This window comes from Megalobrama amblycephala, linkage group LG1 (genome assembly GCF_018812025.1).
Source record: "Megalobrama amblycephala isolate DHTTF-2021 linkage group LG1, ASM1881202v1, whole genome shotgun sequence".
Taxonomy (NCBI): Eukaryota; Metazoa; Chordata; class Actinopteri; order Cypriniformes; family Xenocyprididae; genus Megalobrama; species Megalobrama amblycephala.
Window position 1 is genome coordinate 45,607,075 of NC_063044.1, and position 12,799 is coordinate 45,619,873.

General features: G+C 36.1%; 1 protein-coding gene across 2 annotated transcripts in view; it reads left to right on the forward strand.

Moving 5' to 3' along the window:
- Window positions 1-9,035: 9,035 nt before the first annotated feature.
- The window catches only part of si:dkeyp-72e1.9 (syntaxin-binding protein 4), a 48,203-nt gene continuing 44,439 nt past the window's right edge, over window positions 9,036-12,799 (forward strand). The window contains exon 1 of one of the 2 annotated variants that reach the window (XM_048195954.1): window positions 9,036-9,459. In XM_048195954.1, the coding sequence (XP_048051911.1) occupies window positions 9,395-9,459 (65 nt within the window). In that variant the 5' untranslated portion in view covers window positions 9,036-9,394. The remainder of the gene's footprint in view (window positions 9,460-12,799) is intronic. The other variant, XM_048195991.1, reaches the window with a different exon arrangement.

Genomic DNA, 12,799 nt, shown 5'->3' on the forward strand with positions numbered 1-12,799 from the left:
TTTAATTGCAAAATTCTTTCAGTGCACTGAAATGTTTGTGCCCTGAGAAATGCCACAATGCACCACAAAAACCAGGAAGCATCGATTCTCACCATGCTCCCTTACTGGAAATTATGTCCCATTTATGAAGCTTGTAGTATAAAACGCAAGAGCCAATTTAATAAATATAATGACACGCGAGATTTGAAAAGACATAACCAAATTACTCAATTTCTGGCAAATCCATGCATTGGTAAAGTCCCTGGTGACCCGGGGTTCTTACCAGTGTCTTGATTCGTGTACACTGATTCAGAAGTTAGGGAGCTGTTTGAGGTGCACCCGTTTCACTCGGATATACATCACAATAGGGAAAAAAGACTTTCGCAACTTCCATTTCATGACCACTTTAATTCTAATGTTTATGTAAAGTTTAGCTCAAACGCCAACATTTTATTCAGAATTACTCTTGCTTCTTATGTAAACAAAACACATCCACCACAATTCAAATTAGCATGTCTTATTTATTGATGGCTTTTTTTAGCCATAGTTCTGGGTGGACATAACTCATTTTTTCTCATATTAGAGTGTCAGATCAACAGACGGTTTACATAACCAGTCCGACCTTTGTTTGGGATGCAGCAACTTTATGAGCCAGACCTGTTTTTGGACAGAATGCTGATATGCTTGTTAAACTACCAGAGCAGTTTTCATTTTTATAGCTGGTACATATCTGAAACCGTTTTAAAATATCGCAATTGTCTCTGAACAGGGCCTCATGCTCAGAGCAGCTAAGAAGTCACTAGGGGACCCTTCTTAATGCCAACAGAGAAAAAGTCATGAGAACCGGGTATTGTTGGATAGCTAGAAACAATGAGTCATCAGGGGGTGTGTATGTGTGCATTTGTGTGTGTTCCAGTGTCTGTTTTTGAATGGAAGCAGATGGAAAGGCAACAGAAATGCTGGTTGGTGTTCTGTATCTCCCTTACTATTCCTTTTCACAGAATGCCTTAGGCCTCACGCTATATAAATAATAAGGTATTTTTTTCAAAGACCAATTCAACAGGTGTCAGGTGAAGACATAAAACATAAAGTACAAACAAGTAGACAAAGCACGGGACAAATTATTTCTGAGGGTGTATAATTTCAAGCTGACCCAGGATGCATTATGGTTATCTGAATTAAAGTTAAAAATGAATGGAAAAACAAGAATAATATGACACAAGGTTAGCTCCAGAAACAAGTAGCAGTGTCCACAGGTGTCAACAGCCTCAAATATCTGCACTGACCGCAAACCAAATTCAAATCAAAGTGTTTAAATATTTTATGATAATGTTTATGCTGATGTAACTTCCTGAATATGGTCAGATTCCAAGAAGCTTTAGAGCCTTTTAAAAAATGTAAAGTGCATATAAACGTGCACTAGTGTGGTGTCACAGTTGGTCGTAAAAACATTGAGGAGGAGGATCTATTTGCAGCAGTATCAAAGTTTATGAAACAAACACTCAGAACACTAGAAAACAGAACAACCGAATGAACTGACAATGATCTGAAAGATCAAAAATTGGCTAAATTAACAACAGATGTAACACATAACCAAATCAATGAGAAACAATAGCAGTGAACTGAAAACTAGAGCTGTGTTCAAAATCTCCCCCTAATCCCTTATTCACCATTCCCTACATTACTACACTAATATAGTCCACTTAAAGGAGTGAATGAAAACAAGTAAGTGAATTCGGACACTGAGTATGGCAGAAGGGCTGCCGCTTTTGCATAGTTTTTGTTTGCCGTTTAATAATCATTTGAAACGTCAACTGGCAGCTCCAATAGTAATGGTAAAAAGATTAAAAGATGTATCTTGAACTCTGTCATGGAAACTATGTATAAACCTAAATTAAACAATTTAATAATCAATTAAAAATGAATTTATACCCGTATGATATTACGCTGTACCCACATTGGCTGTACCCTAGCGGTTTGGAGAGTGGATGGATGAATGCTTCAGCTGCCGGCGTCATCTTCTAGCGGGATGACTCTCACAGTGCATTATGGGTATTCTCTAGCCTTTGAGTGTACAGTTGTACACTCATTATTGCGGTGGATTTGGGGATTGAATGAGCGCACTCGATAACGTCCACTATGGTTTTGGACACCACTACAAATGGCTGTCGCCTCAAATACTGCCTTATTCAAGGGTATGGGGGCAATTCGGACACAGCCCAAGCTAAACATAAGTCACAGAACTAAAACACAAACCCAGACAATCCCTTACATGTCAGAAATAAAATTTAAACTATTAAATGTTTTTTTATTAATGAAAATAAAGCTAAAATAAAATAAATTTTAGATAAAAAAAGTATTTTTATAATGTATTTTTATGTCAGTCAAAGTTGAAAAGAGCTTCACAAATAAATCTGAAATTAATTCATGTTTCTCTTCAGGTTTTTACACCAACTATTAATATTGGGGAAAAAATACACTATCATACACTACATTATTTAATAATCAGATTTGCTCTCAGTACAATGACAATATATTTAATTTGGTCATGTTGTTTATGATAAATGGGTCTTTGTAGATATTGCAAAAATAAGTGAAAAATAATGAGAGCTCATTCGGTATCCTGTAACAAGAGCCTAATGCCTGATGCTGTAGAAGACATGAAATGTGTTATAGTAATATCTTACTATGGAGATAATGAATATAGCTGCAAGGCAATATGAAATCACATCTCTGAAGGAATGCCCAAAGATAAGCTACAACTGTGGAGTCCTTGTGTGGAATTGGCTAGAAGTGAACACAGTCCATTCCAAGGGCTTAAATATTAACTTTATCATGTAGCCAAACCTCTCAAACAGTGTTTATAGGACTCTTCCTAATGATCATTATGTGTGAATGGCTTTCGTCTATCATTTACATTTAGATAGATCTTCACCATTAGAGTCATTTTCATTACCTGCAGAGTTTCTTCTATGTCAGATGTGCTTGTCTCTTCAACATTCAACAACTCAACAACATTCTAGTTGTTACATATTTTACACAAGTGAAAAGGGCAAGCAATAAATTTGTCATCACACGTTATATGCAAATGAATAGATATTTGCATGCACTGCTGATAATGTATTCTATTCTGAGTAAGTGGGTTTGGAACTAAGAATTTCTGAAACAGGTGAAAGGCCGGAATTCCCTTACACACCCATAGTGAAGGTGAGGAGCGGAGCTGATTGAAGCTCCTGACAGACATGCGTGGATCATTATGTGAACACGATTCAGCAGCGAGACCTGTGTTGCCAGATTTGAAGTGCTGTAGTGCATCTATGCGTGTGGGTTTCTTAGCATTCCTCTGCCAGGATGGGCCTGTTGTGGAACTCAACACACCCAATGCAAATTTGTAATGATGAACTTGTGTGCAGTTAGACATTGCGTGGTGAACTTTTTAGTAGTGGGGGGGCACAAATGACAGTTCATTCTCCTCTGGGGGACAGTCTTGTATCTGATAAACATGTAGTATGGACTATGGGGTGTGTACTGCATTGCACTGAGCATGTCTCTCAGTACAAGGTGCATTATCCAAACATGGGTGGAGAGACCAAAGTATTTTAAACATGTAGTTGTGAGCTATCAACCAAAACAGACTGCCCTACCTGACAGTGTAAGAATGAAGCATGCATCTCATATCAAGGATTTTTTTTAAATCCTCCACCAATAGGCAAACCAATACAGTATAACATTTGATTGGAAAATAGGAAAAAAGCAAGTGATTTATACTATATTGATGCATATATTTCTAAAATTACATTAATCAATCTTCTGAATTATAATGAAAGAGGAGTGTCGGTTTTTCCGGGTGTGAATATTTAAGGTTCAATGGCAGGAGTGTCAGCACCTGTATTGTTAAATACACAACAGCATTTTCTAACCACTAAAGGTGTGTCGCACAGTTTCCCTTTGCTTAAAATATGCCTAAAATGCACCTAGAAACAAATATGCTAGTCATCCACTGAGGTATGTTGAGACATTGTTGGTGACAACACGGCTTTACAACTTTTGTCTCTTAAGGGGATACGCTTCAGTCGTGAAGTCTTGCTTTACATCCGTTTCTCTTTCAGATAAAAGTAGGTTCTAAGACAGATTACTTATCCTTTCTTTAGGTCAAAGAGGAACATTTACAACCACTGAAAATGCTGTTTCAGTGAGAGGCCAAGAAAGGTCATTACTTTAAATGTTCTGTTTCAGCTATAAAACAGTAATTTGCCATGTAAACGCTGTAGGCCTGGTTTCACAAACAGGGCTTAGACTAAGCCAGGATTAGGCCTTAGTTCAATTAGGGCATTTAAGTAGCTTTTATAAACGTGCCCTAGAAAAAAATACATTACTGGTGTGCATCTTGAGACAAAACAATGGCACTGACATATTTTAAGATATGTCAGTGCAAGTTACTTTCAATTAAAACAGCTCAAACCTGCAATTTAGTCTAGAACTAGCTTAAGCCTGGTCTGTGAAACCGGGGGAAAGTTTGTGAAGTCCAGACCTAGATATTGTAATTGTTACTTGGCTTCATCCAGCATGTCTACACATTAATCAGACTCATCATTGGCCTCATCATTGTGCATTTACTCCAAAAGTAAAAAAAAAAAAAACGCTCAGTGAGTATTTCAACATTAAACTATTCTTTGAGTCACGTAAACTTGGACATATAGATGGAGACTGTAGCTTAGACTGCGCATGTAAACGTACATATTTATTGACATTTTGATGACGAATGTCACTCCAAACTTGTTATTTCTCTACAATATTCACCTTTTGGAATGGGCACAAAAGGTGCATTGCTACTTTCAGTGGTGTAGTGATGAACAAAGCACAGAAGTCACTTTCAAACCAAGCAGAATTTTGTTGGTCAATGTGGTGAAAAACTTGAACCTGTTGCAAAATTCCCAGTCACATGAATTCCTAATGAAATGACTGGATAACACCCATGAAATTTCGCCAAGTAACAGCAAATGTAACTGCAACTTTAGGGTTCAAGTTTTATTGGGTTTAGTGTATCGTATCGTTATTGTTATCGTATCGTTGGGTTTCATTTGCAGTACAAGTTTCTAGTTTCTAGATTCTGTAACTGTGTGTTTTAGGTATCTCTACATGATAGTACTACATTTCCATATTGTTCAGGAACTCTTTTGGGCATACAGAGTGTGTCCAGAGAATGGCTGAATCCTTCCTGAGACTGTGGATAAAGCAGGAAGCCAAGGCTCATTGAGTTTGAAAACCTCCCAAAGACCCTCTGACACACAAAACTGCTGTGTTGCAGCAATCCTGTTATGGCCCAGCCACAGTTCAGCAAACCAGACTGGCCATGGTCTCAAATCCCCAGCAGAAAATCTCAACAGAGCAATGATTATCAGCCACCATTGGCTAATCACTCTATTCATTCCTTCAGAATTCGCTTTTGTTTTTGTAGGATGTCAGAATGCCTGGAAAGTCTGATTAGAAAATGTAGTGGCTATTGAAAGTGGCTATGTCAGTGTAACATGTATATATAAAAGAGTCATGGAGTGGCACTGACACATACAGTACAGGTGACAACCACACCTAGGTCAAGAATGAGATTTAGAAAGAACCTGCTTGGCTGGGTCAGACATTGCAACCCCACCTACATTCTACAACGGGGAGGGTCTGAGAGAACCAGCCAATCCTGTCCAGCCACAGCCATTTAATTTATTTAAAAACAAGTGTTAAACATGCTTTTTAAGAGGTCCTAACTGTTTGAGACCAATATGATGTGTTGTTGAAAATGTCACTTTAGGGAATCTGCTGTCAAAAGCTGTAATTCTTCTCTGCTTGCTTAACAAAAGGAACATTGCCTTTCAGATAAGGAGGAATGTTGACAGAATGACTGTGAGCGGGCAGTAATGGGCGCTGATCTACTATGCTATCTGAAACACGCTGCCACACCCTTTCTGTCACTCTCTCTGTCACTTTACTCCTCACATCACGATCTCATTCAAAGTATGTCAAGCGTTGTAGTCACCATGGCACTGAACTTCATGAAGTGACTCTTTTCTTTTTTAGGCAGGATGTCACTATCACTTACTCTTAGGCACACTTGGGTTTAAACCAGTGTGTAAACATGGTCATCTGCCACTTGCAACACACTTTAAATATTGAGTATAATTATGCATGCCAGGAGTCTGGAGGATAACATGGTTAACTGCACTGTGATGCTCACTAAAGTTGTCACAGCAATAGCGCCTCCCTGCGTTACCAAACTTCACCACTAGGGGGAGTCGCATCGTTTGACAGAGACTTGGAAAAGGTGTTTCAGGTACTAAATAATAAATAAAAACAAAATATACGAAATGATGCATTTTTTAAGCTAAATAATATACATTTAAAGACAAAATTTGCAATCATTCATCCTCTTATTCTAGGATAATGTATGATGGCCAGTAAACAGAACTGAAGAATTTTTACTTAAAGAAATATCTTTTACACTTTTTAAAAAAAAAAATGGTAACCATAGTTAAGAGAATACCATATCATACTAAAGTTATTGTTTCTACAATAAAATAGTGGTAACTTGATATTAGCCACCACTTTCCTCATAGACAGATTCAACACCTTCTTTGTAGTGTAAAAGCGCTGTGGTTAAATAGAGGCAATACAAAAAAGAATTTGTTTCTGATTTTATTTTTGTTAACAAATTTATAATAATATTAAACTTACATTTACAAAGGTTACCAAGACTAAAATGTCCGGTAACACTTCACAATAAGGTTCATTAGTTAAACGTTAGTTAATGTATTAACTTACATGAACTAACCATGAGCAATACATTTGTTACTGTATTTACTAATCTTTGGTTAGTTAATGAAGCTGTTCATTGTTTATGTTAGTTCACAGTACATTAACTAATGTTAGCAAGATTTTAGTAATGTAGCCTATTAGTACATGTTGAAATTAACATTAACAAAGATTAATAAATGCTGTATAAGTGCAGTTCATTATTAGTTCATGTTAACTAAAGTAGTTAACTAATGTTAAAGGTGCTCTAAGTGATCCTGGGTGGATGTAACTTCCTGTTGACATTCGAAGTGTTGTCAAAAAAAACAGAGGCTAGCTAGACCCTCCCTCCTCCTCCTCCTCCTCCTCCCCCTCCCCCTCCCCTCTGTGCTTCCTGAAACAGTCATGAACGTGCATTTAAAATCATTCTTGTCGGTCATTGGCTGGAGCGTGTTTATTATGATTCGTGGTCCAGGCTGCACCAGGTAGTTTTTGTTGCCGTTTTTGGAGCTTGTGGTGACTACAGAGACCACGTTTTTTTACAGTGTGTTCAGGGGACAGGCAGCTAGCGGATAGTGAGGAGAGGTTTGCTGTATGTGACAAAAAATGTTTTGGCCTAAAAACGCGTGACATCGCTTAGAGGACCTTTAACTAATGAACCTTATTGTAAAGTGTTACCTAATTTTCTAAAAAAAAAAGAAAAAAAAAGAAAAAAAAAGAAAACAGGAGTGTTGCTTTAATGTACACCACCTTTATTCAAGCTTCTTTACACTATTTGAGCCATGTCCTCTATTAATTTATTATGATTGTACATTAGTAACCATAACTGCAATAGATGAAAGTATGATTATGGTAAATGTGTGTAAGGGCTTTTGACCATATAAGCGTTTCCTAACAAAACAACAGCAAATCCTATTTGACTAAGACTTAATGTATTTATATTATATCTAAATTTACAGAGTCACACAAAGCACACTCCTTGCTTCTCTGGATCATATGTATAAATGAAGGAGGAGTTACATAATAGTGTCCTTGTTTGTCACACAGACAGGTGACCAGTGTTGGGGTAACGCATTACAAATAACTTGAGTAACGTAATCAGATTACTTTTTGAGGTAGCTAATAAAGAAACACATTACTTTTAAATTTAATGTCTGAGTTACTTTTTCAAATAAGCAACTCAAGTTACTTTGTTTTCCCATGTATTGACTCAAACCTCTCCTGTCCCCATGCATGTTGAGAGAAATCGTGAGACATTTTGTGTGAACATGATGGTTATTGTAGTTCTACCTAGACTAAATGTGAGCATTTACTCATCTCACGTGCACAGAGTCGGTATTGCTCAAAATGAATAAAAACAGTGAAATGCAATCTCAGAATATTGCACAAACCTGCAATAATTCAATTAAACAAATATACTTAATGTATTTAATCTCACTTTATTAACCAATGTCTTTGCTGCTGACCTTTAATGATCCAATTCATCCATATACTAATAAGCAAAAATGACTTTAGATAAATATCACATTTATGATCAGCCTGAGGCTTATTCATTTCACATTTGGTGTGAAAGGGCCTTTACATTTGCCAAAAATTGTTGTTATTAAAAACAAAACAAAACAAGCAAGCCCAGCCCAGGTGAGAAAAAGTAACGCAAAAGTAATGTAACACATTACTTTCCATAAAAAGTAACTAAGTAACGAAATTAGTTACATTTTTGGGGAGTAACTCAATTATGTAATGCATTACTTTTAAAAGGTGACCTAGCAATGCCTGAACACTGAAAGGCACAAAATGGCCTCATGGCAGGACTAGTTCTTAAACACAAAACAAAGTTGATTCCTTTTATTATTATTATTATTATTATTTTTCATATTTCTTCTCGCATGTAAAAGGTATTGCAAATCCCTTTACATAATACATACTGGTTTTGAGTTCTGCTAATTACAAAGTGTGATGGTTTATGCCAGGACACAGGTTTTGATTTAGCTTACAGTACGAAGCTACAGAGAGAGATATTGGTGTTACAAACAAATGTCTATGTGAGGAAATTGGAAACCTCCTGGTGTTTAGGCTGCAGTGCAGCGGATCTCTCAGGACAGGTCAACAGTCGCACTATTAATCTCAGTTACCTGAAGCTGAACGGTCTACCTCAGTCCACAGTATATCTCTGTATATTAACCAATTTCTCAAAGCTTAGTTACCTATTTCAGGACTGCGCCTATGATGCCCTAAAATGCTCTCTAGGTAGGCAGCTCATGGTTTTTGAGAGGCAGTCAGAGACTCACACATCTCAGAATACTTAGACAGACATTACCTGTAGCTTGGCAAAGTCAAAGTAATGTGACCAGAGGGCTGTCGACAAGATGTAGATTGTGTCTAACAGACGACCAGGTCAGCATGAAAACCACGTGTCTTACAGATTAGAAACGGGCATAGTTGAGTCTCTCTCTCTCGCCTGGCAGTTGCTGTATCATTGATTTAATGCTGAATGAACGCTGACTCTTGAGCGAAGCTGCGAACCACAAGCATGACATGAAATTGCGGTGATGTGTCTGGTGGTAATATTTGGAGGCAGCATTTAATTCCGTTTCCAGAGCACACTATTTCAACCTTAACGTTTCTGGTGGATGCAATGTCCTATCTGAATCCCCGGGGGAGAGAGCTCGAGCGTTTTGATGGACTTTCGCTCATTTACTGGTAAGATTTGAATATGATTTTAGAGTTTTGCATGCTCTCTATTGTTTCCCTTTGACATTAAATGAAACTCTAAACTTTACAATTATTCATGTAAACGACTTAAGTTTCCAACTGTGTATATATGTATCAAGTAAAGACAACAAGTCAGCATGATGAATGAAAAAAGCATGTAGTACATACAGTATTGTTCACACACTGTTCTTGACGACGAGTACACAGAGAACAGGTATCCGTGAGCATTTTCATACATATTTCCAGATAAACAAAGATATTTGGTACAGATTTTGTGGCATTGGCATTTTTTTGAGTAATGATAATAGATATTTTGGACAGTCTCTTCAAAAACTGAGACGTCATGTTCGCGCGCAATGTCTGTAGTTATTAAACAAAAAAGTACTGACAAAAACGTGTTGTGTTTATATATAGCCTATACATAGGCTATACAGATGAAGTTATACTACATGTCTTCATCTTCTTTTAGACCAGGGGTTTTTGATTGCGAGAGAACCTCCGTCGATTATATAAAGGCAGATTTATATTTTCATATAGACTGAAAATATTAACCCTTAAATAATAAAGTCAATATGTTGTTACCAAAATTAAACAATTGTTAGCCTAACTGACATTGTCAGTGTATTAAAGAAAAATGTATGGAGAATATTTTCTTATAATGTAAATGTTTAAACCTTTAAAAATGTTTTCTTACTATTAAAAACCGGGGCTGATAAAAGAACAAAAGTTTATAGTGATTAAAAATGATTTAATCGAATGATTTCAACCAATTTTTTTGAACGCACATACAATAATAATACATTCTGCCAATGCATTAAACATATTTAATCAACATCTTGATTGTTAACACAATAACTTTGACAGCCCTAGAATTACTATTTTGAGTACAGTATGGCAGACGTTTTCTGTTTGTTTACATCTAAAGGCATTACCCAAATGTAGATGTTAAGTAAGGTGAACAGGCAATCTGTCTCCTTCTGAAAGGAGTTTAACATGGTTTATGATCGTCAGCAGCCTTCAAGTTCACATGAAAGTCAATAATTGCATCACCGGTATCAGGCATCATAGCATGTGTATGATTGACAGGTGGAAACATTCTTGAATATTCTACTGATGGCACATTTATAGAATAGAACAGCTAACAGCGAGTCTACCTGAGAATGAATCTGCCCGGTGACGTGCTAAATTTAGAGTTTGGTGACCGGGACTTCAATAGACTATTGGCAAGCCAGAGTAGAGAAGTGATGCCATCCCATGATCTGAAGAAACTGAAGCATGTTGTTTGTGGAAAGAATAATATTTCTAAATGTAACAAAATAACATCTTTAAGATATAACAAAAGCTGCATGATATTATAATGATGTGCAAAGTCTTGTGCAAGTAATTCTTTTGATAGTCATGCTTATTTCCATCTATAGACACTACATTTTAGTTGTCAATTTGTTTATGTATTCTCTTTTGATGTTGTTTAATTGCACATTTAATGAGTACTTTAACTTCATAGTGTTGAAGAAAAGATTTATTTTGATATTTTTAATTTTTTTTTGTCACATTTATCACTTTCGCATCGATAACTAAACATTAACAAATGTACATATTATATGTAAATAGTTGATCTGATCATGGACATGGTGTCTGAGTCTCAGCATTGTGTCCATGTCTCCTGGACATTTATACACTAATTCGAAATTGACGCTATAGTCAATCAACTCAACCGACTTTGTGTACCATTATTTTTACCTTTATCAATCAGTGCATATGGTGTTTCACAAACAGGGCATTGCGTCCTCGTGTTCTGAACATTGTGGATTTGCACTATTTCTGCTGGCTTTTACTTTTCTTATTTGATACAAATATAAACCAATCATGTGGTGTACAGCACCATGCTTCAGGTTCCTTTTTGTACAAATGATGTCTGAGAAGTTCAGAGAAGTTTTTGCAGTATTTATCTCATAGGCAGCATAGAAGTTTTGGACTTGAATAAAAGTTTTGCAGGAAAGAGCTCCCTCTACCATTAGGCTGCAGTTTTTTCATTGACTGTGATGTCAATGTCTGTGGATTAAATACTCGACAGCCAGTGTTGGGGGTAACTTGAGTTACATTATCAGATTACTTTTTCAAGTAACTAATAAAATAATGCATTACTTTTTCAATTTACAACAAAATATCTAAGTTACTTTTTCAAATAAGTAACTCAGGTTACTTTTTCACAATCATTGACTGACAGCTCTCCTGTCCTCATGTTGAGACAAATAAAGAGGTGTTGTGTGCGCTGTGTAAACATGATGGTTATTGTAGTTCTAGACTAAATGTGAGCATTTACTCATCTCACTTGCATGAAAACATTAAATATTCCTCGAAATGAATAAAAGAAGTAAAATGTAATCTCAAAATTTTACGCAATAATAATTAACTATATTAATTTATACAGATATACTCTATTTAATCTCACTTTATTAACCAATGTCTTTGCTGCTGACCTACAATGATCTAATTTAACCATACTAATAAGCAAAAATGACTTTAGATTAGAAATAAGAGTGTTGAACTTTCTTCTCCTGTATCTTATTCTTCTTTAATCCAGAACGGCAGCACAGCTGAAAGGTTTGTTTGAGCTGCGCCCTCTACTGTACAGGTGTAAATTTGCATTTCCTTCAGCCTGAAGCTTATTCATTTCACATTTGGTGTGAAAGGGCCTCTACATTTACCAAAAATAGAACTTTTTTTGTTGTAATTAAAAAACAAACAAGCAAGCCCAGCCCAGGTGAGAAAAAGTAACGCAAAAGTAACGTAACACATTACTTTTCATGAAAGTAACTAAGTATTGCAATTAGTTACTTTTTAGGTAGTAACGCAATATTATAATGCATTACTTTTGAAAGTATCTTTCCCCAACACTGTCAACAGCATTATATGGCACACTATGTGCCTGATACAGTAATACATAAATGAATGAAGCAAAGACAAAAGTAAGGTCATTAAACAAGAGCTCAGTGCGATTTAATGTGCAATTAATGAGTAGAATCAAAACTAACATTTGTTTTGGATGCAAACTTTTTTATTATACAACAGACACAGAAACACTTGAGACATATTTTTAAAACATTATATTAAAGCCTTGGACAACACATCCTATAAAAATCTTTATCTTCATGGTGCTTTTTCTATTGATTCATTTTTGCATGTTTTTTGCTTGTAACCATTATCAATGAATCAACATCATAATTTTGCCGACTTTGCTGTTTTGCTATCTGTCTTGTTTGTTTCAGTCCTGCCTAATAATGAGGTCTTGTCAACTGGTTTGTTGCGTCAGCTTTGTTGTGGTTCA